The 27,460-nt window shown below is 41.4% G+C and overlaps 1 protein-coding gene across 1 annotated transcript in view; it reads left to right on the top strand.

Annotated features, from left to right (window-relative positions):
* The window catches only part of ADCYAP1R1 (adenylate cyclase activating polypeptide 1 (pituitary) receptor type I), a gene marked incomplete at its 3' end in the record, with an annotated part of 71,993 nt that overhangs the window by 9,490 nt on the left and 35,043 nt on the right, over positions 1–27,460 (top strand). Inside the window, exon 2 of the mRNA XM_009997334.1 lies at positions 13,393–13,498. Within this exon, the coding sequence (XP_009995636.1) occupies positions 13,393–13,498 (106 nt within the window). The remainder of the gene's footprint in view (positions 1–13,392; positions 13,499–27,460) is intronic.

The raw sequence follows: 27,460 nt of genomic DNA, 5'->3' as shown, positions 1-27,460 counted from the left end.
AAGATAAGGTTTGCAATCTGGCACTGGGAGGGGGTGTTGTTTTGGTTTGTTTTCTAGTACTTTTGCCATATTATTTTGCAAAGCATCGTATTTCTGAACTTCTTGAAACTTGATGGAAGTTCAGATCATGAAATATATTGTGGTCACTGGTAGGGTTTTCTAACACCTCATGAGCAGAGTACCTGTGATGAATTCATTGCTGCCTGCATTTTATGCTGCTAACAGAGAAGTCAGCAGAGCAGGAACTGGGTCCCAGCCATCTCCTACTCACGTGACTGTCAGCAGTCTCTGTGAATTTATCCATCCTCAAGCCATGTGAAGCAAAGCATCTGAGCAAGGAGTCACACAGGGCTAACAAACCCACTTTTGGCCAGAAATGGTAGCATTCTTATCTAATGGTTCATAAGAATCTTGAGTTGGAGTTTTAAATGGCAAAGTATTCTTAATGCAGCAGCCAGTAAATAATAATAATAGCACATACAATGTTAGAGAAGAAGGTAAAGAGGAAACTTGGGGAAAGAGAAGGAGGGATCTGTATGTCTAACACACGTGCAGCTAGAACTGATCTTGAACACATTGTTCCATGCCAGCCCAAGGCTTTTATACAGTGTGTTACCCTTCCAAAACAGGGATCCTATTGCCCAGCAATGTAAATAAATATATAAATAAAGCAAAAGTGTCCAGGGTTGGTTCCTAACAGAAGATTCACTAGGGAGTAGGAAGGCTATAGCTGGCCCCTGTTAGTACGTAGCCTTGCTAAAAATTCTGCCCAGTGTGTGCTGTGGACTGGGCATCACATATTGCTGGTTCCTAGCTCTGCTCCCATTTCATATTCCAGCTGCTCTGTGTTCTAGTTTTGTTTCATGGGGTTTTTGGTAGCAGGGAAAGGGCCCCAGGGTGGCTCTGGTAAGAAGCTGAGAAGCTCCCCCTGCTCCAGACCAGCCCAGGAGCCATTAGAGGGAAAATAGATGCTCCTCTGCCATTAACTCATGCAAGAACTGAGGTAAGAGATGAGCAAGAGGCACTGAAGGGAGAGGAGCTTTGCTGGAGAAGGAGAACAGTGCTGGTGGTTGGTGAGGAAGAAGGGGAAGAAGGTGCCCAAGCAGAAGTTTCCCTGCAACCCATGGCGAGATGGCAGTTGTGCCCCTGCACTCATGGAGGAACATGGTGGAACATTCCCTGAAGGCACCAGGAGGGGTGAACTTGGCAGGGGGGGACTGTAAGGAATCCCTCTTCTGTAAACTGACTCTAAATCCTATCCCTATCCCCCTGTGCTGCTGGGGGGAAGGAGAGAGAGAAACCGGGAACAAAGGGATTTGGGCCCGGGAAGAAAGGAGGGGTGGGGGAACATCTGCAAGTCCTGCTCTGGTGTGTCTGTGTCCTGTGGGTGTGTGATTAGTGTGAAATTAAATTAGTATTTTTCCCCAAGTTGAGTATGTTTTTGCCCAGGACCTTCATCAGTGAAGATCCCTCTTTGTCCTTTGTCTCATCCCAGGAGCTTCTAGTTGGGTTTGTCCTCCTCATTCCTCCTCATTCCTCCTCATCCCAGGGTGTGTGTGGGGGGTGGAAGCTGAGTGAGCAGCCACAGGGCTGGTTCTTCATTGTCATGTTGGGCCCAAAACACGATGTGCTCTCAGCTCCTCAGAGAATGCATTTAGGTTAGTGGGTCTGGATATATTATAGTGTGTCAAAAAATAACCCAAAACACGATGTGCTCTCAGCTCCTCAGAAAATGCATTTAGGTTAGTGGGTAGTATAATAGGATATATTATAGTGTGTCAAAAAATAGGAAGAATTGTACTACATGTCACACTTTATCTAGGATGTCCTAGAGTGCAAGTCTAGCGATTAAAGAAAGGAGTTAACTGTGACAATGTTTGCATATCTCTTAAGCTCCTGAGGAAATGTCAGTTATTGCTGGCTGCCTGCTGTGTATTTACTGTGGCTAATACATGTGTCCCTGCTGATAGTGAGTCTGGGCATGTGCTTCTTTTTAACGGGTATATGAAAGCAATATGTTTTTCATTGTTCCTTTGAAATACCAGGGATGGGAAGTTGAGGTCCAAAACTGTGGTCTATCACCTGTTCAGTGCATGTTCTTGAGTGGGGCACATTCGAGCTGCGTTCAAATCACAAGGCATGATCCTAGATCAGAGCTTCATGTTCTCAGGCTCTGAAAATGTAGGTGGTGGGGTTAAGGGCCACATGTCCCACTGTAAGTCATTATTTGTCAATATATATGAGTTGAGAAATTGACTCCTTTACTTTAATGAAACTGACTTCTTTTGTTTCATGAGACAAATACCATAGAGCAGGTAATGCAGCTTCTTACTTTCAGTAATGACTAGAGCATCTTTAAACAGGGATGGTTTTAAGTTTGGAAATGCCCAAGATGGCAATGTTTCATGTGACTAAATTACTGAGTCACAAATGTACCAAACACTGTTTGTTGCATCAGTGGAGGGAATTGTGTTGGTAGAACTGATCACTCCTTTGGCAATGATTTGTCTACCCAGAACTTAGCTATTCACTGTCATGGTATAACTGCGTATCAACAGAGATTATGTTTTCTGAGAATGATATTTAAATGTTGCCCTTAAGGAGTGATTTAAACACAAGCGACCAGCCATGATTACCTCGGGTGTCCAATGACAGCAAGATATTTCTGCTGGACTGTAAAACCTGGAGTGATTAAGGTAGAAAATAGATAACAGTTTCCAAGAGGTAAAATGGTAGAATCATAAAACTATTCAAGTTAGAAAAGACCCTTGGGATCACCGAGTCCAACCATCATCCCTACTCTACAAAGTTCTCCCTTAAACCATCTCCATCAACACCACATCTAAATGACCCTGAAACACATCTGGGGGTGGTGACTCCACCACCTCCCTGGGCAGCCTATTCCAGTGTCTAACCACTCTTTCTGTGATTTTTTTTTTTTTTCTCCTAATGTCCAGTCTAACCCTGCCCTGTTGCAGCTTGAAGCCCTTCCCTCTTGTTCTGTCAGTAATTACCTGTGAGAAGAGACCAGCACCAACCTCTCTACAATGACCTTTCAGGCAGTTGTAGAGACTGATGAGGTCTCCCCTCAGCCTCCTCTTTCTCAAAATAAACATTCCCAGCTCCTTCAAGTGTTCTTCATCAGATTGATTCTCCAGGCCCTTCACCACCTTCATTGCCCTCCTCTGTACTCGCTCCAGCACCTTGATATCTCTCTTGAATTGAGGTGCCCAAAACTGGACACGACACTCCAGGTGTGGCCTCACCAGTGCTGAGTACAGGGGAACAATCACCTCTCTGCTTCTGCTGGTCATACTATTTCTAATACAAGCCAGGATGCCATTGGCTTTCTTGGCCACCTGGGCACACACTGCCTCATATTCAGCTGCTTGTCAGTTAGAACCCCCAGGACCTTTTCTGCCAGACACTTTTCAGTCACATTTCCCCAAGCCTGGAGCATTGCCTGGGGTTGTTGTGGTCCAAGTGCAGGACCTGGAACTTGGCCTTGTTGAAGCCCAGACCATTAACATTAGCCCAACTATCTAATCTATCCAAGTCTCTCAGTAGAGCCTCCCTGTCCTCATGCAGATCAACACTCCTGCCTAGCTTGGTGTCATCTGCAAATTCACTGATAATACACTCTATGTCCTTATCGAGATCATCAATAAAGATGTTAAACAGCAACATCCCAATACTGAGCCCTGAGGACACCACTTGTCACCAGCCCCAGCTGGATTGGACTCCACTGACCACCACTCTTTGGCCACAGCAAAGACAGTGTCCATAGCCCAAGAACAACCAGAGCTGGTCAGAAATGCTTCTTAAAATGACTCTTTTCTTTCTCTGGTAATTTGGTGGTGGTGGTGTGGTGGGTTTTTTTCTGTATATGGTCTCACTGATCATAATTTGGAAGTTTTCCTGTATTGTTTCTCTTCCTCTCTAATCCCTTCTGCTGAACTTCATACTGGCTTGTCTCACAGCCTCAGTGCTCTGACACACTATTCAGTCTGCTCCCTCCTTCCCTCCATGAATATGTGCTTCATTTCCCTCCTTGAGTTTGTACAGTGCAGTAACACCAAAACCCTCCAGAGACAGGAAGAAGAAAGAAGGATTTCTTGAGAGAGCTACTCTAGGCAGTCTTTTGTGCAAAGATTTGGATTCTTTGTGGGATTTGAGTGGGGTTTTCTTTGGCTGTGGTTTGTTTGGGTTTTTTTTTCTCCCTCCACTTTGGCACAGTGTCTTTTAGCACTGAAAGAAGAAGGAGGGAATTTACGAATGAGCTTGAGCACTTCCCATTGCCACTGTTGTAATGAGCTTTTTGCCTCTGTTCTTCAGTACTTTCCTTGGGCCCAAAGTCCCTTTGGGAAATATCAAAGTGAGAGCTGGAGCCGCCTGTGGGGAGGAGTGAAAGGGAGGAATGTGTGTGATAGTTGAGGGCAAATAGCTTTAATTTAATTAGTAGATTAATTAAAGCTTTCTCCCTTGGGTAGGGTATGTGTGTGTGTGTGTGGGGAAAGTGTTTCTGCAGCCTCCTGTAGCTGTTCATCATGCATTTCTGTTCCAAGTTCTGTGACTCAGATGGGGTTTCTATTGAACTTGCTGGGAGCCAGCACAAAACAAATTTCCTGTCTAAGATCTTTTCTCTTCAGGGTTTTGTTTAAATGTAATGAAGTATAAATGGGCAAATAATAATGAGTAATAACAAGAATTTGCCTTGCAAATGAGTGTGGCATCCGGCAGCACGACAAATGGAGACCTCCTAAAAGCTTCTCTGTTTCTCAGTGTCCTTGCAGTAAGACAAATCTTATGTTAGCACAGATTCCCTCAGCCTTCACTCAGGAAAACTCATTGAGAGCCTTTTCACTGTGATAAACCACTGAAGGTTACTTGTCGGCCTTGACTCTGCATGCTTTTCATAGGTCTTGGGGAAAGCAGATTAAGGCCAGCAATGTCCTGGGCTGTATCAACAAAATGGTAGCCAGTAGATAGGGGGAAGTGACTGTTCCTCTGTCCTTAGTGGACAACTTCTAGAATATTACATCCAGTTTAAGTCTCATTATTATATTGAATATGTCAATCATCAGCAGCAAATTCAAAGGAAGGACACCAAGATGACCTGTGAGGAAAGGATGAGGAAAATGGTTTGTGTAGCTGGTGGAAGGAGAGAAAAATTGGGAGGCAACATAGTAGCAGCTTTATCTGTGTAGGAGGAGATCATCAAGAAGAAAGAGCCAGGCATCATGATGCACGGCAGGAGAGCAATGGACAATGTGCATAAGTTGAAACAAGGGAGGTTTCTGCTAAAGAGAAGACTTTTTACCCTGAGGATGGGTGACCATTAAAGTAAGTTGCACTGAGGTTGTTCAGTCTCTTTTCTTTGAGTTTTCCAAAATCCAGATGGAAAAAGCCCCGAGAAACCTAGTCTGATCCCATTGCTGACCCTGCTTTGAGTGGGAAGTTGAGCTGGAGAACCCTTCCTACCTGAGTCATCCTGTCATTCTGTCTGAAAGACACGTCATAATTGCCATGGTCTCAGAACCACCAGAGACAAGGATGCCTGGATGAAGACAGAGGTGTATGAAGGACTGAGGTTTTAAACATAACATCTGTAGACCAGGAATAGAAGATTTAAGTCAACTTTAGGCTGTCTTTTTTATACAGTTGGTTTGGTCTTCTCTGACACCGGATACTGCCTTCCAGGGCTGCTTTAAACAGGGGATGTTCCCGTATTACCACTGCTGCTTGAAGAGCAAAGAAGAGGTCTTCCTTTCTCAGAAACCCTCTGGAGAAAATAACAGAGGGGAACAAACATTTCTGCCTGTTACTATGGCTCTCAGAAAAGGCAGCTCTAAGAGTGATGGTCAGGGATTTCTTAGGAATCATGTGAAAGCAACATAACCCCCTATTCAGAGTTTAGGTGTGAACTTTTAAGCTTCAGAATAGATCAGTCTTTTTACTAAGACAGAGAACTAATTTAACTGAGAAAATCTTGGAGCTGGACAAGAAAAATCATTGTCACCCACAACTTTACCCCACTGGATCAACAGTTCCTCAGATTATAGGAACAGTGTGTCTCAGATTGGTCAGAAATGGATGAGTTCTTTCAGTTCCCTCACTGCAGGTATTGAGCTGAATCTGAAAACCACAGCCCAGATTTCTCTAAATATAAATCTAATTTCTCAGCCAGACACAATGTGTTTAAAAAGGTAGTTCCTACCCTCTACCTTCCACACCAGTCATTTCTATTTATTAATAAATCTTAAGTGTTCTGCCAAATCAACACAAAATAGTTACCTGAGGCTTGAGCAGTCTGACAGACACCAGAGAAAAAAACCAAACAAACTCATTATTTGCCCTCCTTTGCCAATCACAAATTGCACCTCTTTACTTATACATGACTTACCCGCAACTCCCATCCAGTGAATTTCTTCTTGCTTAGGCAGTCACTTAGGGAGGTTTGGCTAAAACTTGGGTCAGCACTCGGTTGCTCTGTTGCCAACTTTTCTGCCATGCTGAAGGACTGGGGTCCCACAGCCTGTGTCAGGAACTGCAGAGTGTTCTTGGAAGCAATTGTCATTGACCTCTGCAAGCCCTGCACCACTTTTGTCCTGCAGTGAGGCCACACAACCCACTTTTGCTCCATACTAAAAGGTCTCAGAGGTGTGAGGTCCTTCCCGTGAAGTTTCAGTTAGATTTTTAAAAGGGTATATCCTGATTTGGACCCTTATACACCATTACTCTTGAATACTCTTGAAAATCAGTGGGAATTGCATTGTTGGCAGGACACTTAGATTTTCAGACCCAGGTAAACCTCTGAGGAATGAAGGAGGAAGATATCTACCATGTGCTATTGGGAGTTGTGCTGCTAGAGTTTTCTCTTTGGAGAAGAAAGTCTCAAGAACATGGGGAGAAAACCATTTTATGTAATACCATCAGCAATCAGAAGGGATCTTTAATTTTATCTCAAACACATTATGTTTAGCAAGTTTTTAAAACGCTTTTCTGATGAGTGGTTGCATCTTGCCAGTACCAGACTTCAAGAAATATTGCTTGGCATTGCCTGCCATTAGAAATAGGAGAAAGGTGTATGTTGGTTTAACTCAAGATGTCAGTCCCTGTGGAAGTCATCAACTATACTGAGAATGCCTCACCACGTTCAAAGAGAGGGTTTTCCACTCATCTCCAAGATGAAAAGCCAGTTAAGGCAAACTCAAAACCAGGGTTATGCCATGTTGCACAACACATGCAGAGTCACCAGTTCAGAAGGTAACCACTGAGTGAAGGCAATTGTTGATGCTTCTGCTCCTATGTTCTAATCTGCATTGAGACACACATCTCTCCCAGGAACCATCAGTGTTAGAAGGTAACCACATCTTAAATTCATAAAAGCCAGTTTGAACATGTTCAATACAAATTTTTGACAGTCTGCTCACTCTGTTTAAGGATTTTTTTTTTCCCTGCACAATTTGCTTAAAGCGTGGTGTCAAAACGAAGCTGCAGATTGTGCAATTGGGCCTTGCTTTGAATAAGTTTCTCATCATTTCATCTCTTCACTTATTCTGAAGTGTTTTGAAATGACAGTAGTTTGGATGCCTTTTCCACAGACAGACAAAACCACAATCCAGTAACTTTGTAAGGCCTTCCTGGAGACAAGTTTGTTTGACTGCCAAGCCAGTGTTGTAGGTACCAGTAATGATGTAAACCAGTTCTGAAAAAAATCCAGACAACCAGAGCTCTTTCCCAAAGACCTATTTTTAACACAATGTTTGACAAGTCTTGGCCTTGGTGCTTGATAAGAACAGGGACTAAATGCAGTAATGTGGTCTCCATGACAAACTAAGCTTCTTTCAGCAATGCTCACATAATCATGTAACATTTTTTTAGTCCAACTTTTAAAAACTAATAGTCCTGATAGGATTAGTAAAAGGTGAAATTCAGTATGAAGTGAGGGATCTACTATACTTGGTGGATTAAACTTCTTTCTTGCATTAATTTAGAGAGAACACTTAAACAAAAAGTGAATCAGACTCTATTTGATCTCTATGTTGATGTAAAACATTGTCCAGGAAAGATTTAATGAAGGGTTGTGGGTTTTTTTCTTGTTTCTTTGTCTTTTCTTGTCTTTATTTCTGTGCCTCTCTCCTTACTGCCATGGTGTCTGATATGATATATCCTGAATGGAATGGAAATATCCTTTGCAAAATATCACTTTGAAAAAGAAAAGAGAAGAATCAGGACTTTGCAGGCTTAATACAGAAAATGCAGAAGAGGAAAGAAGAGCTAATGATGATGAATTTTAGTATTTGATCATGTCTTTGTAGAAACCAAAATGCCAAGTGAACTGCTCAGTTCAGTATCACAGCTTTATTATGACTTTGAAGCATATTTTCTTATCCTGAGGTTTCTCAATATTCCTGGAGACTTTTCTCACTTCTGTAGATCCACTGACTTGTGTAGTGTGATCATGTTTTGAAGCAATTGTGAACATTCTTGCAGTCAAAGACAGTTCAGGTTCTTGGCTAGACTGTTCTGCACTGTTGGCCCACAGGATGATTAGTTTGGTTAAAATGAGACTTCTTTCAATGCCCAGCTTTGATATGTTAAAAAAATTTCCAAATCCTTCCAGCCACCCAACCTAGGCACAACTTGATCAACGATTATGAACATGCCACAGGGATAATGGCTTATTCATAGAGAATGCCCTGGTTTTCCTCTGAGAAGACTTGTGTCCACTTGATATAACTAAGGAAACAATTCAAGTGGTGAAACATGGGACTTGGTGATCTTAGAGGTATTTTCTGATCTTAATGATTCTATAAACACAAATGTCTTTTGCCACTAGTGATATTCTACAATGTGCAAAATATCCTGCCAAAGGGCAAACAGAAGGATAAGCAGCAGCAACTGAAGGTGAAGTGAGATACCCTAAAGCACATCAAATGGTCTAGACATCTGTACTTAGACCTCTGACCTGCTCACTTTGGGTAGCGGTGTCTGTTAGTGTCATACCATAAATCAGGACAGCTGCCTAAGCCTGGTCTTCAGCTTCAGTTCATACATTTTGTTCCTTAGTTCAGGCGGTTGGGAAACATCTTCCTAATGTGCTCCAGTCCTGCTCCTTGGATGCATTATCAGAGCTATTCTCTCCCTGTTTGCAGGCTTACTGGCCATCAGGGTCCTAGGCACAATGTCAGTGCCTGTACCACAGCATGGCCAGTGTGTGGCACAGTCTGTGCTACTTGCTGGGAAAAGGTGCAGAGCTATGACTGTGCTCTGCAGGTTTTTGTGCACCAAAGCAGACAGCTTGGATTGTTGCCTTTCCAGCATAGAAAACTTGAGGAAAAGAAGAAGTTGCTCTTGAAGTTACCTTCAACCTGCTTTTCTCCCAGTGTTTGATATACTTGGACTAAAAGAAGAAGAAAAAGCTTATTTAAATTTCTTGCTGGAATAAACTGGCAACACAGATTTATTTCCACAACCAGGGAAGCGTATGGTAGCTCTTCTGATCTGCATAATTCCTCCCACGTGGTTCCTTCTCTAGAGCATCTGTATATCTGAGCAATGCCTTACTTAAACACATGACTCTAAAATGTGCTAATTTGATTTACACACAACTACAGTTTGGCAGGTCCAGAAGCAGCATAGATGTGTTCACTTGGTTTTCTGCTCAGGTTTATGGACTAACAGGGGCTTTCTTTGCCTGCCCATGCAGAGGGGTTGGGACTAGATGAGCTCTAAGCTCCCTTCCAACTCAAACCATTCTGTGATTTTATGATTCTTAATGGAACAGTTCACAACAAAGCAGCACCTTGAGACTATGTGTGAGAGAATATATGTAGGTTGTAATGTAATAACATGATTATTATTAATATTACTATAGTGTCAAGGGAACACCAAAGAGTTAAGCACTACAAGTTGCACACAGTAAATGTCAGGTTATTTTTGTGGTGGCCACTTTAATAAAAATGAATAAAGAGAAATGAAACCTCTTAATTCATTGTACATGTGTCTGGCTGCTCTTGTCTTTTTGTGTTTTCCCAGAGCTTAAGACATTGATTGCATTTACTGTGTTCATATCTATACAAATATATGCCTTCTAAAAACTGGTTTGAGACAAACTCCTTCACTTCCTCAGAGTAATAATTTATTTTTTTTTAAGAGAGTGAATTTCGTGCACTTGGTTTCTTGATTTTTCTAGTACATGTCAAAATATTCTTTAACTGCACACATCACTGATATTGTCTGAGAAGCTGAAACCAGACTGCCTTTACTGAACTCAGGAAATTGCAAATGGCTTTGAGGCAAAAGAAATGAAATCACAAGGCTATGAAGTTCAAGTTTACACTTCCATTTGAATTTTGCTCTGCTGCTCAATTGAAGGCTGACTCGAGAGATGAAAGGCTCTACCAGTGCATAGTTAATGGAGAAATATGAAGTATGTGGATCCTTTCAGGAAAACATAACAATATTAAAACATCACTGCAATTAACAGAGAAGCCTTTTGTTATTTACAATCCAGACCTGGTTTTGCTTTCTCAGATACAACTTATTAGCAGAGATGACAGGCAGCTCTACTCACTCCTCTGGCTATGAGGTTAACATTTCCTCCCTATCTTTGCTTTTTATCTCAGTTTCCATGTTCCCTCATTGTGTTGGTTTTTTTTTTTTTTTTAATTTATTTATTGATTTTTTAAATCTGTTAATGAAATGTTCTACAAAACAGCATAAAGATGTTTCCAGAAAGGCACATCAAAATATCCTGTTAATAGGGCATGCTTAAGGAAGGCTGCAGGGAGAGGTGAAGTACATCTTGCTCTCTGTGCCCAGTAGCCTGCATTTAAATACCCCTTGAGTCAGACTTACTCAGATACAATTGACTAAATTTAGTCAGTTTAGCCAGATATATCTGACTAGATGTTCTCATCTGTAAGGCAAACAATAAAATCTGAGATTTTAACCTTAGGCTCCCCTTATAATCAATCAAGTCTTGGCTTTGATTTACCTCTACTAAAGGCAACACCAAAAATAAGGAGGATAGATGAAACTCCTTTGTCCTTTCACTATAGACTGAATCTAAACCTTCTTCTCAAAGGTCTAGGGCTACCCAGAGAACATAAAAAGTTGAGCATGGTAGTATTCCTAGTGTTTAGTATAGTGTGATGGAATTTGCATACTTGCATACGTATATATGTCTATGTGTTTTGAACTCATATAAAATTTAACATAGAATCATAGACTAATAGAATGGTTTGTGTTAAAAGGGACCTTAAAGATCATCTAGTTCCACTCCCCCTGCCATGGGCAGGGACATGTCCTACCAGACCAGGTTGCTCAGAGCTCTATCCAACCTGTCCTTCAACACTCCCAATGAGGGGGCTTCCACAGCTTCTCTGAGCAACCTGGGCCAGTGTCTCACCACCCTCACACTGAAGAGTTTCTTCCTAAAATCAAAGTTAAATCTCCCTCTTCCAGCTTAAAACTATTACCCTTTGTCTTATCACAACAAGCCCATGTAAAAAGTCTCTCAATACCACACTATGACAACTACATTTTTATTATTCTTATTCTTATATAGCTTTTCTGAGCCACACATACTGAACAGTATAGGAACTGTCACGTTCATATACTGTGACAATCTCTGGATACTCTTTTCAGACCCTGGGAAATATAGAGTGAACCAGTTCTAGCAGCAGAATCCTGAATTAATTGCTATTTCCTATTTATCTTTTAAAAAGGTATTCTAAGAACCTGAATGTCAGCCAACACAATTTTCTGAATCTTCGTCAGGATTCAGGGAATCAGAAAAAACCTTCATTTTCTTGGAAGATCCCAGAGATCAGTTACAATATATGCTTTCCAGGCACTTGAGAGCCCTTAGAACAGAACAATGTTTGTTTTGAAGATAAACAGATCTAATATGCTTATGTCTGGTACACCCCATGGGGAAAATAGCTGAAATTTATTCCTGGGCTGTTGGAGATGAAATTGTAGCATTATCAGTTCCTAGAAGTGGTGAGTAAAGCCAGTGAAGTAGAAGTTCATTAGGAAAACCTCTCTTTGAAATAGGGGTGGTGGTTCGTAGCTGCTAAAAGGTCAAAAGTGTGTCAATGGATCCTTGCCTCCTAGCACACACCAAAGCACAACACAAGATTCCCCAACCTGGGATTGCACCTGCCTTGGGGTTTACCCGAAGTGCGTTTTGAGTGTGGGGTGGCAGTTTAATGCATTAGTGACCCAGAGTGTTCACTTCATTCCCTCTGTTGGGATGTGAGGCAAGGCTGCAAAATAAACCAAAGTAGATTGAATTCAGGTATTGCTTTCCCTGCTTGCTTGTTCCTATTTAGCATGTAAGGGAAAACAGACAAAGTCTGTAAAATCCTGTACTTCCCTTCTACTTCTTCATCATCAAGGGTGAAGGAAATGGCATGGGAAATATGAAAGAATAAAGTTGCTTGCAGGGAACCAGGGTGACCTCACCCATCTTCAACCAGTGCACTGATTTTCGTGGTGTTTTCCACTGAGTGAGATTTGAACCTTAGCAGTGCCCCTACAAAATGTTCTAATGAAACCCAAAATTGTGTTACACTTGAATTGATATCCCCTGGCTACTTTCTGCTGCAGGAAGTGTATTGATTTCTGGGAGCTGGTCTTGTTCTTACTTGTTTGCTGCTTTGGGATTACCTGCTTTCTGTTGACTGTGATGTTCCTGTTACAGACTAATTTATCTTTTTCTTCTTTTTTTTTTTTAGCCCTTACTTTTCTTCCTTGCAGTGGGCTGCCTTCAAGTCCTAAGGGGATAGGGGGGTGAAGTTTGTGTCAAGTCATCTCAGTTGAATTGACATTGTATTCTCTTATGGCATTCCTTCTTCCTTTATTCCCAGTGAAAACAAGGCAACTTTCAAGCCAGAAGAGAATACAATGCTAATTCAACTGAGATGACTTGATCTTTTAATTTGGTTTTGAGACCTGAGTGAGGTTAATGGGTTGTGCAGGCCTCAAAAGGAAATGGTGGAACTGAATATCAATTAATTTCTGATTCCTCTTTCAATTATTTCTCTATTTAGAGGTACTTTTACTTCAGCCTTACATGAAGTAGGAACACATTAAAATAAAGAAAACACATTAGAAATTGCACTTTGACAGGGAGAGCAACATAAAAGCCCCAAATAATTTCTGAGCAACATAATTGCTTAGTTTGGCTTTCAGCATTTTGGAGCAGGGGTGAGAAAGAAAATACTTTTGTAGTTTTCTCTCATCTTCTGTGGACATTTTATTTATTTATTTATTTATTTTTAAGTCAGATTGCAAAACTGATGTTTCATCATAAACTCAGTAGCTATTTTAAGTTTGTAATTGGTTTTTTTTCTCCATATTTTCCCCCTCACATTTCAGGTTGCAGCAACCCATTCCAACTGCATCATTAAGAAGGAGCAAGAGACCTGTTTGGAGAAGATACGAAGGACAACTGCCCTGAACCCCCTCAATGACTCTTCTCCAGGTGAGTTCCAGCTTGGGATAGACCATGTCCATTGTACTGGTGGTTTCTAAACATTTCCTGCCATGTCTGCAGGGGTTTCCAGCAATGTCAGTGCAAACATCTTACTGTAAGAGGTGTGTGGTTATTGAGCATGGTAAGGACAAAAATTTAATCAGTGGGGATTTACCAGAACAATTGCTGGTTATTATCACAGGTCAGACATTTGCTTTTGTACTTTAGGTGATGCAGTCACATATATCTATAAAATGGATCCAGTAAAACAACAAGCAAAAAAGGAAATAAAAAAGAAACTGTGCTTGGAAAGATCTTGATAATGTTAATGTCTTCTGTTAGTGCAGGTGGCAACAGATATTGGGGACTGGACAGAAGACCAAGTGTTTCATGGGTCTGTTCTGTACCAGCTCATTCCCCCTCATGATTTCAGTAATAATTTGTGCCTCTTTCTCACATGATCTGAAGACTTTTACAAAGATTAACATTGTGATGACCATAATCTTGATAAAGCATACTTGTGCTATTGCTAAGATAAGAAACTGAGGGAACAAGAGAAGAATAAATTAATAGTTTCATATCCTGTCTTATTTTCCACTGGTTGCAGCAGGAGCTGCCCATGGCCAGCACCAGTGAGAGGAGGTCAAAGTATGACAAACAAATTGGAAATCAGGGTCTATTTTCTGAGTCCTGGCAAAAATGTTTCTACTATGACTAGAATTGGTAGAACTACAGAGAGAAGCAAATCATAGGATAGAATCATTAAGGTTGGAAGGGACCTTAAAGATCATCAAGTTCCAACCCCCCTGCCATGAGCAGGGAACCACTACATCAGGTTGCACAAAACCTCATCTAACCTGGCCTTAAAAACCTCCAGAGATAGGGCATCAAAAACCTCCCTGGACAACCTATTCCAGTTCCTCACCACCCTTATAGTGAAGAATTTCTTCCTAATATCTAACCTAAATCTCCCCTCTCTCAGTTTAAAGCCATTTCCCCTTGTCCTATCACTACCTTCTCTGACGAAAAGCCCCTCCCCAGCTTTCTCGTAGGCTCTTCAGGCACTGGAAGGTGCTCTAAGGTCTCCATGGAGCCTTCTCTTCTCCAGGCTGAACAGCCCCAACTCTCTCAGCCTGTCTCCATAGCAGAGCTGTTCCAGCCCTCTGATCATCTTGGTGGCCCTTCTCTGGCCCCTCTCCAACAACTCCATATCTTTCCTGTGCTCAGGGCACCAGAACTGGACACAGTGTTCCAGGTGGGATCTCACCAGAGCAGAGTAGAGGGGCAGAATCCCCTCCCTGGCCCTGCAGGCCACACTTCTTTTGATGCAGCCCAGGACACAATTGCCCCTCTGGGCTCCAGCTCTCACTGGTGGCTCATGTCCAGCTTCTCATCTCCTCCCACCCCCAAGTCCTTCTCCTCAGGGCTGCTCTCCAGCCATTCTCCCCCCAGCCTGTATTAGTGCCTGGGGCTGCACTGACCCACGTGCAGGGCTCTACTTGGCCTTGTTGAGCTTCATGAGGTCGGCACTGGCCCACCTTTCCAGCCTGTCAAGGCTTTCCCTCTGAATGGCTTCCCTTCCCTCTTGGGTGCCAGCCACACCACACAGCTTGGTATCATCAGTAAATTTGCTAAGGATACACTTAATATCACTGTCCATGCCTCCAACAAAGATGTTAAACAGCACTGGTCCCAATATTGAGGTCCCCCTGAGGGACACCACTCGTCACCTGCCTCTATTTGGACATGGAGCCATTGACCACAACTCTCTGGGTGCAGCCATCCAGCCACCAATCTCTTATCCACGGAGTGGTCCATTTGTCAAATCCATGCCTTGTCCGTTTGGAGACCAGGATGTCATGTGGGACAGTGTCAAACACCTTGCACAAATCCAGGTAGATAAATAAAACACATTGTGTCTGTGATAAAAGATGGGAGATTTCTCTCCCATTTTTTGTTGTCACATAATTTAGCCCAGAAGCCAGGGAGGGTAAGATGCAGATCTCTGTGTTACCAGAGCATCCTCTGAAGCAAACCATGCCTGCTTTTTAGCTGCTAGAAATATTTCAGTGAGAGTCCTGCTATTTGTCTCATACATGAGATATTTTTTTTTTCTACTTCCCTTCTTTGGGCAAATGAACTGTGTGGTTTGGTGGACTTGAGGAAAGCAAGTACTTAAGATGGCTCATTTCACCCCCAGGGATGTGCTTTTGAGACCCTCTTTCTACATCACAGAAGAACTTCCCAATTCCTCCCCTGTCCAGAAGTGGCACAAACAAGGACAAAAGGTTAAAGTCCTTTTTTTTAGAGATAGTTTCATTTTCTTCCATTGTCGGTGACACAAAGTCAAAGGATCACTTATAAAACTTGAATCTGGGACCTGAACAGTCTTTGTGATGTGTATTTCTACCATATCTGGAGCAATAATGTCACAGATCCTACTCCAAGTGCCTACGTGGTGCAAAGAATAAAAACGGCAGCAGTAGGTTCTCTGGTCCTATTTAGAAACCTCTTCTCCTGCTCTGATATTTCTTCTGCCTAAAAGTACTGCATGGAAAGCAATAGACTTTGAAGGCAAAAGAGGAATATCTAACTGGGTCCTACACTGTACAATAGTTCAACTCTCCTGCCTTTGCTTTGCCCCTTTGCTGTGTTCAGCATCTGTGAGCACAGACATAAACTAAATGGTTCCCCAGAGCTCCGCTGGGTGAGGTCCAACAGGAGCACAATGTTGGTGCTGCAACTGCAGCCCCAGGTCTTGAAGAGCAATGCTGGCACCATGTGCTGGAAAAAACCCAGCCCTGCCTTGTCAGTGCTTTCTTGTTTTCCCTTTTCCTTCCCTCTCTACCTCTCATGCCCACCTTTTATGTTCACTACTGTTTTCTTTTCCACAACACTCTTCTCCCTCTTTCTGCTCTTCTGTAGTCCCTAGAATGCTTCAGACAAGGATTGCCTTGAACTTTTATCTGTGGGTTGTTGTTTTTTGTTTGTTGTTTGGTTTTTTTTCCTGTGGATTTTATAAGGCTTCTTCCTCTTAAATGGTCTCTATTCTTCAGAAGCCTGAAGTGCAAGTGCAAGTTCATGGTGCAAGAATTTGAAAAAAACCAGAAGTGATGAGGACTCATTGGTGATGATGTGCTTCATGACTCACTGGTAAATTAATCTCTATCTTGTAGTCCTAGTTAGCTGGTCCCAGTCCTCCTGTCCTTCCTCTGAAAATTTTGAAGGGCAGTAGCATTGCCAAACAAGTCAAGAAATTAAAGTGAAGTTAGTAAGTGCAGGGGTGCAATGCCTACAGTGTGATCTTTGTTGAGAGGAATCCTACCAGCAAGTTACCCTGCAGATCAATAGGAAGGAGACTGGAAAGGGTACCAAAGAGCTAGGACATGATAAGCAGAAGGCAATCCTGGTATTGCAAGAAGATGCAAAATCACAGTAGACTTTGGAAAATGTTTCTGTCTTCAGATGACAATGTAGTAAGGATTTTTTAGTTTTAGATTTTTATTGAGCCTCTCATCGGCCTCCTGTCCTTCCAGAACCTTTTAATTATCTAATCTTATTTCCCTTGGCACCACTGGGAAGACATTACTTCATTGTGTGCCTTTGTGTGTGTGCATCTGTCTCCTTTATTGATGCAGCTGTGCACAAGAACAATAGGTCTAGGATTGTTCTTCTCAAACTCAGCTTTTAAAAGCTATTTAATTCCTAGAGTTGGGAGGGTAAAACTAAGAATATGTCTCTACACCTGAATGTTTTCTACTTGGCTCCTATTTGAGCCAGGTTACTAACTTTGATAGCTTTGATCTGCCTGGATACATCTGTTTTAGGTCAAAGAGGCTTTTTTTGTACTGATTGATTTATCCATGTGACACTGCTTATAATGTCTTCTACTGAGATCATATTGGAGATTGTAGTAATAATCAAGAATTTCAAGGTAGAAGATAGGGATCATGCAATGCCATGAATCATGCTCATTTCAGACATCAGTGCTGCAGAAGTCTCTGTCTGAACAAGCCACCTGAGCAATGCTTGATACCTGAACTATGATCAAGCTTTACTCTTTCTCAAGCAAGTGCAAGAAAAAGAGCTTCACTAACCCCTGGTTTTCAAGCACTGGCCCATTCTTTAGCTCTTTGCTGAATGCTCAGGTTATTAACAAGCTTTTCACAAGTTTACTCATCAGATACAATGGTTGTATTCATGTCACCCAAATATAACTGTATATAGTAGAGAGATTGTTGCTGGTTATTTAGACTGCGTTGATAGTCAATAGATTAAAATAAGTACTTAAAAGTCACTCATACTTACAGGTACTCACAGGACTTACCCTATTTTAGACATCCATCCTATGTTGGGAAGACTGTATGAGAAATCCACATTTCTCCCCATTGCCCATGAAAACAATCATCATGGAGATCTGAAGTTAGTTGGTATGAATTGTGTCATTAATAATGTAACAGTACTGGAATGAACAAAACCTTCATAATCCAGCAATAAACCAAGCTGCACGTTCCATTAAGAATCTTCTTCTCCAATGGAGCTGCAGCAGCTAAAAGAGATGTTGTGAGCCTATTAAATTATAGTGGTGAAGCTGAAAGACTGGAAGTGAAAAAGTTCAGGATCAACTGTGGCAGGGGAAAGCAGTGGTGCTGTCATTGACAAAATGCTTTGAAATGGTCTACAGAAAAGTTTCTTGTCAACCACAGCTGGAGACAGGGCAAACCACCAAGGGATGAGCCACAGGTATGTTGCTATTTCTAGGAAAAGCCTCTAGCATATTTCTTTCTCATCACTCTATAATGCACAGCCAGGCTATACTTACGTATATGCTGTACCTGGGAAGAAAAATAGTATAATAAGAATTTTACTGGTAAAGAATTTCTGGTAACTGGGTTTAAAAACTCATCCAGATTGTACCCTAGACATAACATGAAGATGCACATACTAATGTCAGTTGAGCAGGGATATTCATTTGGCATCATAACTCTCAGCTGAGATGATGGTCCTGAGACCAGAGGTATTTTGCTGCAGGGCAGTGCTGTGCTTGTGCAAACCTACAGCTTTTGCTTCCAGCCCTAGATGGGTCACCAAGAGTCTGGTAATCCATGTACCATGCCTCATTAGGGATCACAGTGTCTTTAATAACCCTATAATGTGTCTCAGGGTAGTGAAAATCTTTCTTTAATACAGAATCATAGAATCATTAAGGTCAGAAAAGATCATCAGGTCCAACCATCAACCCAACACCATCGTGCCAACACAACCATGTCTTGAGGTGCTTTGTCCATGCATTTTTTTTAACATCTCCAGGGATGGTGACTCCACCTCTTCCCTGGGCAGCCTGTTCCTGAAGTGTATTATCCTTTCCCCTACAGTGCCATGTGCCACCCACAGTAGCAAACTGGTAGAGTGTTTAGGGAGCCACAGGTGCATCATGCAGGACCAGAGCAGTATTCTGCCATGGATTTTCTACAGCACACATGGTAGATATGGATACTTCAGTCTCTGTCCTTAGACACTGTACTCAAACCCTAGTTCTTACTCACTGTTATGTCTCCAGATATGTGATTTATCTCTCTTGATTTTAGTAAAAAGCACCTCAATTTTCTAGTCTAAACTGAGTCTAAGTAGCTACTGAAGAGCAGTGGGTCCTTCCTTAGAGCTATTCCTTTCTGTTATGGGCTCCTGACATTTGTGGGATAAATTATTCTGTGGAATGACCTTTTTTCTCTCAACTGACTCAAGAGGGAAGCCAGAGAACCAGTGAAGCTGTATGGACTCTCTAAGACAGTTAGAAACTTAGGTGAGACAATCATCAACCTGGAGACGGTCAGTTGAGATGACTCAGAGAAAAGATGCAAAAATTGCTGTAATGGAGCAGAAATTTCTATTATCTCCTTGGGCAGCATGAGCACATTCTGCCAACACATTCAGCAGCCTTTTGGTAGTTTAGATGTGGACTGCCTCTTTTGCAAGCCCTTCTAATAAATCTAAGTTTAGTCATCTCAACATTAGATGGACTTCCATTCAGGTGGGAAATGAAGGGAAGGAAAGGTACAGGAATTTAACGCCTACAGTTCTGAAAACACCATTAACCACAAAGTATGAGCTACCATTCCCATCCCATAATATACTCATTGTAATAATTCTTACCTGGTTCTTTCAAAGTTTTCAATTCTGTAATCCTTCAAAATTGCCAGGAAGTCCTTCTTTAATAACTGAGGAGCATTGGTTTTTTTTAAAAAAATAAGTGTAATAAATTTTGTCCAGGCAACTGGGTAAGATCCTGACTCAGATAGGATGAGTTTCTGGGAGCAGTACTGAATAAAATTGTTTTTCTGCAAGCTGGTTAGTTATTGAGAAGTGCAGATTCTGGTTGTTTCTTTTTTAAAAATAATTCAGGGGACAAAAAATAGTCATTAACAAATTTTGAAGCTAAAAATGTATTGACCTTTCATGGTAAAACATTGTTTCAGAAGCACTGCTACTTAAATTACAGTTAAAAAATTATGAATGTCAAAATTAAAAGTTAAAAATAGTTTCCTATCTGCCTGTCCAATCTTTGTGCTTCATGCAATCCAAAAAAACTTATTTAACTGAACAGAACGGAGCAGTTCTTGGTGGTTTGGTTTGTTTTAGCCATTGAAACAAAATACCAATTATTTGTACAGATCCACGTGTGAGTTCCTTGTTTCTATGGTGACTGCTGGTTCATTACAACACACCTCTTTGTTTTTATTATTTTTTTTTAATATCTGGAGTTAAATAATAAGAAGCCCAGTTTTACCTTCTCTGCATAGCACACATGATATGCAGTGAGTAATTGATCTACAGTAAACAGGGGCATCTTCTTAACACTACATGCAGAGACTATCAGGAAATGAGGGTTTGTCCAACGTGCTTACTTACTTCCTTTTAGGTTTAGTTTTGCTTTTAAATGACAATTTTGAATTGCAAAGTGTAGTAGATGCATTTGCAATGGATTTTACTTGTGGGGCAGAGGGATTGTTTTAATTCACGATGCCCCAAGCTGCAATTGTGAGCATTATATATCATTGCAGGCATCAAATCCCAAGTCACTGCAGGTAAAAAATGAACTATAAATTGCAGTGAAACTTGTGCAATGAAATGAGTTATGGTCTTTCCTGTGCTGCTGCAATTTGTCAGTATCTTCAGAGTTATGGACAGCTGGAAGCTGTGATAATTTAAAACAGTTTAGCTTTTAAATGTCTAGAATACTGTGGCAGAAAAAACTCTCTGACTTTTAACCTGTCACTTAAATTGTAACTGAGTGACCATCTATGATTTTAGCATGATTTTCATCAAATCTTTGCTGCTCCTTTTAAACTGTGTCCTTGTGCTGTGTCACAGAACCAGAGAATCCTAGGGGCTGGAAGGGACCTCCAGAGATCACCAAGTCCAACCCTCTGCCAGAGCAGGATCACCCAGAGCACGTCACACGAGAACTTGTCCAGACAGGTTTTGAATGTCTCCAGAGAAGGAGACTCCACAGCCTCTCTGGGCAGCCTGTCCCAGGGCTCTGTCACTTTCACAGGGAAGAAGTTCTTCCTGATATTCACATGGAACCTCCTATGATCCAGTTTGCACCCATTGCCCCTTGTCCTATCACTGGGCATCACTGAACATGGATATTTGTAAACATTGATGAAGTGACCCCTCAGTGTCCTCTTCTGCAAGCTCAACAGACCCAGCTCCCTCAGCCTTTCCTCATCAGGGAGATGTTCCACTCCCTTCATCACCTTTGTGGCTCTGCCCTGGACTCTTTCAAGCAGTTCCCTGTCCTTCTTGAACTGAGGGGCCCAGAACTGGACACAATATTCCAGATGTCCCACCAGGCAGCTGCTGCAATCTTCACCAGAAGTGGCTACATTTTAGTGCTGAATTAGTGTTTCCCTGCATGCAAACTGTGTTTTCAAGGAGGGCCTAAACCCAGATTCTATTTCTGTACAAATGAGTGAGTTAGGTGTCAAACAACTGGATATTCTTTTAAAAGGTAGTTCTGTGAAAATGTCCTTTTGTTCCTATTCCCATGGCATATTCTGTGTCTGTCTGCTGCATTATCTGACAAAAGTGAGTCTTTATTGCTTCTTCAGACTGTCTCCCTGAGAAATACACAGCAGTTAAGAGAGTGAATTCAATTCTTGCTGGAATCAATGGCACAGTTGTCTGGTTCCTAGGATCTTTATTTCTAGTGATGGAACATGGATTAAGACAGCACTGATTGACTTTTATTTCTCTGCACTGGAAGTGACTGAATTTCAGAGAAATCCTAAATGAATACTAGAATTTGCCTGTAAATTGCACGTCAGTGTCCAATAAGCAAGTTCGTGAGGCAAGAGAATTAGGGAATTGTTGAGATTTTTTAGGAACAGACTGAGATGCACATAAACAGCAAGTATCTCTAGATTCCTTAGGGAATCAAGACATTCTGACGTGGGGCCTACAGAAGGAGAGCTGTGTTTATGTGAACTGGTAACTCTATCCCCTGAAGCATCTAAACTTACACTAAAAAGTTCTCTTTGTGAAAATAAATTAAATCTTTGCAGTGGAAATACCTGGTGTATGTCCCTAAAAAATTCCATGTTCAATTCGAGTTAGTCACCCAGGGTCCCTCCATTAACAATGATGAAAACCTGAAGGCTTCTGAGTGCAGGTCATTGCCTACAGACATCTTCATTTTGTCACTGGAATTACTTTCAGGGCTTCAGTAAAGGCATTGACTTTATGGGTTATAGTGGAAGTTGAGACACTGGGGAGAGAGTTTTATTGTGTAGAGACAGAAATCCAGAGCCATTTGAGATGCCTTGGGTATCTGAGACACCCACACAGGGCTGGAGAATGTGACAGACTTACACAAGGAACAATGTTGAAATCGAAGCAGGACATTGGGTGATAGCTCAGGTGGTCCTAGGACATGCACTGAGCAGCCAAAGCCCACTTTAATTTGCATACAAACATATATATTTAGGTTTCTTAGTCTGAACCTAAAAAGCTGTAAGATTCACTAAATCAGAATGGTGAAACATTGGCACAGGGTGCCCAGAGGTTAATAGATGTTTCATCCCTGGAAACATTCCAGGTCAGGTTGGATGGGGTTCTGAGCAACCTTATCTAGTTGAAGATGTCTCTTCTAATTTCAGAAGGGGTTGGACTAGATGACCTTTAAAGATCCCTTTCAACTCAAAACTATTCTATGAGTCCTACTGGAAAGAGTAAGACATCTCCAGAGAATCACTCATGTTTCCTAAGAGAGTCTTCTGAAAAAATAAAGGAAAACTTGTTTGCTGCAGGATGTTGATAAACCTATGAAAAAATGTATTTTATTTTATTTTATTCTAGAGATAGAGGAAAGCATGTAGATTACTAACATCAAGTATTCTGAACACTGACTAACAGAGACATGTGTGGTTATTTTTAACAGAGCAACTACAGGATACTGTACACACATCCACAGAGGTTGGTTGTATCAATCACATCACCCAAAGGCAAGGAAAGGACAATATAGCAATAACTGATTATCTCAGCTTGAGTTTATAAAACCCTCGAAGGAAGCAGAAGATACTGATACATATGCTAAGAGATAATAAAGACAAAACAAACAAAAAAAAATTGATCTTTTCTATAATTCCTCAGGGCTGGGCTTCAGTTTCTAATGAAATCATAAACTGCATGCAGTGAATATAGTAGGATCTACCAATACAGGCTGACAGTTGGATTCTTGGCTGTGTTAAGGGTGTATTTTATCACCCTAATATCACGAAAGACCAGTACTATGTCTGCTGATTCTCATTATATCCTACAATGTCTCCCCATAAGTCATGACACTTCCTGTTGCTGCCAAAGACAATCAGGATCCTTGCTTGTTCCTTTTCCTGTGACTGTGCTGGGAAGAGGCACAAAAGGGAACAGAGACACCAGAGCAAAGACAAAGCATGTGACATTGGTATTTCATCAGCTGACAGAGCTATGAACCTGGGAAAAGCACAAAGCTTTTCCAAGAGAAGTATTTGTGGGGAGCAATGCTCCAGCCTGGGACCTGCTGTTGGAAAGTATGACCAGACTCCCCCTTTTACTTTCACATGAAGATTGTGGTCACTCAGTGGGTCATTTGCATGAGATGACAATGAGAGTTATCAAGAATCATGCAGTGTTCCTCTGTTTCTGCTTTGCTTCTATTCAATCCTTTGTTTAGTCTCTCATCAGAGGTAGATGTATTAGGCCTAGAAATGGCACAGCCCAGCAAGTGAACTGGTTGGGCTATATTTTCTAGGATACAATAGGACATTTGTGACCCTACTATGAAGTTGGTATTGTGTGAACTTCCTTGATTATTTCTCTGTACCTTAATATGAAGATGAAAACAATACCAGGTCAGGGTGGGTTTTTGTTGTTTCTTTTTTGCTCGTTGTGATATTCTTTTTATTTGTTTGTTTGCTTTTTTTTGCATGGAAACAGCATGGAGCTTTTTCTCATGGATCTTTAGGTTTCTATGCCATAGTTATTTTAAACTTGGTATTGTCCCAAAGTTGCCTTCACCATCAATGGACAGAAGTTGGCTTTCTGAGGGAATGACTCATAAGATCTATTCAAGTACCTGCTTTCAGATGAGAGACATTGTTCTCTAGGATTGCCTATTTCTATCTATTACTACAAAAAAGTTGATAGTTATTCAGATTAATATGCTGGTGACTGGTCAGCTGAATCTCGCTCTGGTAATCACATTTGCTAGTTACTGTTTGCTGTGTTCATGGGAATGGTTGCCTGAATTAAACCACTAATGGGAGAACAGTAAACGTGATGGGAACAAGAAGGGGTTAGAAGCAACTCCAATGGATTTCCATTACTAACTTCAATTGAAAGATTTTCTGTATCCTCTTAAGAATCACTTCATTTTCACCAGTGTTCACCAGCCTTCTAGAAGGAGATTCAGATATACCAGATTTTGTATATTTAGTATCACTCCTTTTGGTATCTGCATGTGTTGTAGTATCACTTGGAAAGTTGTAGTCATGGATCAAGTGTTCTTAGACCAAAAGCTCAAGAGAGGCTTTTTAGACTGCTCTTTACCATGAAGTGTTTTCTTTGATGAGGCTTTGCCAAGCACTGATATCCTCACACAGGTGACCCATGCCTAAAATTGCCCACTTTCGTTTCTTATTTCAGCTTATTCTGATTTTCATACACTACCTCTTAATATAACTTACAAACTTAAGCCAAGAACTTCATTACAGGAAACTGCCTACTCAATAATATATGCAATTGAATAAGCATAATAATTTGGACTCCTGACAGATTGTTCATATTGATTTTTGTTCAGCAAAATAAAGCTGAAGAACAGCCAGTTAAATCATCTTCAGACAGAAGAGCAAGTTATAGTCCTACAACAACTTATTAACTGCTCCTTTTACTAAGCAGTAGAAAAATAATCTGTATATACTCCTCTCACCACAACAAAAATGAGACAATTCAGTTTTACTTAACTTCAGAAGCAGACCTGCATAATAACATCTTAAAGATTAACTCCCTGAGCCCTTACTAAGCCCTGTTTTATTTCCACAATGTTCTTTATATTTCTTCTTCATTAGACATTAGCTATGCTCTTTCTTTTCTTGGATTTACAGTGGATCAGATTTGATCTCCTCTGCTGGACAATGAAGAGATTTAGAAAGTGGAGACCACCCTGTGGTGTCTGCTGAACTTCATGGCTTCTTCCATCCCTGGAAGAGCAAGAGATCAGGAACTGCATGTCCACTACTTTTTTTTTGTTTTTCTTTTCTGGGCAAGTGAGAATGGAGTGTGTCCAGAGCATGGACAGAGGGCTACTGAGCTGATGAAATTTCCAGAGAACAAGCCATACAATGGGCTGCTGAGGGAACTGAGGATGTTGAGTTTGGAGAAGAGGAGGCTGAGAGGAGACTTCATTGCCCTCTACAACTACCTGAAAGAAGGTTGTAGGAAGGTGGTTTTTAGCCTCTTCTCCCAAGTAAATTATGACAGGACCAGAAGAAATTGTCTGAACTTGTGGCAGGAAAGGTTTAGATTAGATAATAGGAAGAATTTCTATAATGAAAAAGTGGTCAGGAACTGGCACAGGCTGCCCAGGGGAGTGGTGGAGTCACCATCCCTGGAGGTGCTCAAGAAACATGTAGATGTGGCACTTCAGGGCACGCTCTATTGGCTGAGATTGTAGGGTTTTTTCTGGGTGTGTTTTGGCAGAGTATGTGTTGTTGTTTTTGTTTGTTTGTGGTTTTTTGTGTGTTAATTGTTGGACTCAGTGATCTCAGAGGTCCTTTCCAACTGTGATGATTCTGTGATTCTGTGATTCTGTGATGGGGGTGGGGAAAGGGAGATCCTTGGCTTTTCCCAAGAGTTGCTATCAAGCACTGCTGACTCAGAAAATGCTGGTAATTTGCTTCTGGCAAAAAGGAGGAAAAGAAAGTGTGCAATTCCTTTCCCAAATTCCTCCCATGAAACAGAAGGAACAGGAAATGAAAGGGGAAAGATCTCTCATTTTCATGCAGTTTTTCAGCTTCAGAAATCAAACAAAGAATAAGTCTTCTTATATGGTTTTGTTGTGGGTTTTTTTTGGAGGTCATAAACCTTAATATCCTGAAATATTTAATTCTAGAGAGGAAGATTTTGCATGTTATACTAGAAAAAAATGATCTTGAGTTCTGCTGCTGTTAGGCTTCCCAACTGGAGATTTAGTTTTGTAACATGAATTCCACTACAGAAGTAGGTTATTCTGTGGGGCAGGAATAGTGCTGGTTGAGAGTAGAATGTTAGCTAAAAAAATGCATATATATAGGGAAATAAAAAAAAAAAAAAAAAAAAAAAAAAAAAAAAAAAAAAAAAAAAAAAAGAGGAAAGAAGTTGATTCAACCAGCCTATGTTTGTTCTATAGATTTTAAGGTAATTTCTTATTTTTCAAATATGTGCATTATTCCTGCAAGAGAGTTGGAAAAGGAATAGAGTTGAGCAGAGTTGTGATCCAGACTTCAGACTGACCCTAGTTAAAATAAATGTTTTTTCTTCTTCTTTTCATTTCTGAATTTTGCTCCTGGATGCCAGGAAGCCTCGTGATGTTGCCAGCTTGATGAATACATAGTATCTTATAAATGTTTTACAAAGTTGAAGTAATTGCCTATTTTCCTTTTAACATGGGTGGTTTGGAGCCTTAAGCCATATAGAAATACCTAAACAGACTCACCTCCCAGCTAATAATATATTTATAGAATCATAGAATCACACAGTTGTTAGAGTTGGAAGGGACCTTCAAGATCATCCAGTTCTAACCCCCTGCATGGGCAGGGACACCTCCCTGCAGCCCAGGTTGCTTGAAGCCCCATCCAACCTGCCCTTCAACACTGCCAGGGATGGGGCAGCCACAGCTTCCCTGGGCAACCTGGGCCAGGGTCTCACCACCCTCCCTTCTAAAGAATTTCCTCCTTATGTCTGACCTGAATCTCTCCTCTTCTGATGTCTAACCTAAATCTCCCCTCCTTCAGTTTTAGTCCATTATCCCTTTTCCTCTCACTATAAGCCCTTGTCCCAAGTCCCTCCCCAGCTTTCCTGGAGCCCCTTCAGGCACTGGAAGGTGCTCTAAGGTCTCCCTGGAGCCTTCTCTTCTCCAGGCTGAACACCCCAGCTCTCCCAGCCTGTCTCCAGAGCAGAGCTGCTCCAGCCCTGGGATCATCTTTGTGGCCTCCTCTGGACCCTCTCCAGGAACTTCATGTCCTTCTTATGTTGGTGGCTCCAGAGCTGGACCCAGTTTGTTTTCTGAAAAGATTGGTGAGAAATCACACTCTTAAGATGTTGATCATTCAGAGAACAAACAGGCCTTTCAGCCACAGAAGCTCAGCAGATGCCCCGGGACAGCACCAGGGACAGCTCCTGCTGCCCTCCCGCGGGAATCCTGAGCCCTCCATTCCCAGCCTCTCCACTCCTGCT

This window comes from Chaetura pelagica, unplaced genomic scaffold (genome assembly GCF_000747805.2).
Source record: "Chaetura pelagica isolate M959 unplaced genomic scaffold, ChaPel_1.0 scaffold184, whole genome shotgun sequence".
In the NCBI taxonomy this organism is placed as follows: Eukaryota; Metazoa; Chordata; class Aves; order Apodiformes; family Apodidae; genus Chaetura; species Chaetura pelagica.
The sequence above is the reverse complement of the archived record's forward strand: the minus strand, read 5'-3'. Positions and strand labels throughout refer to the sequence as shown.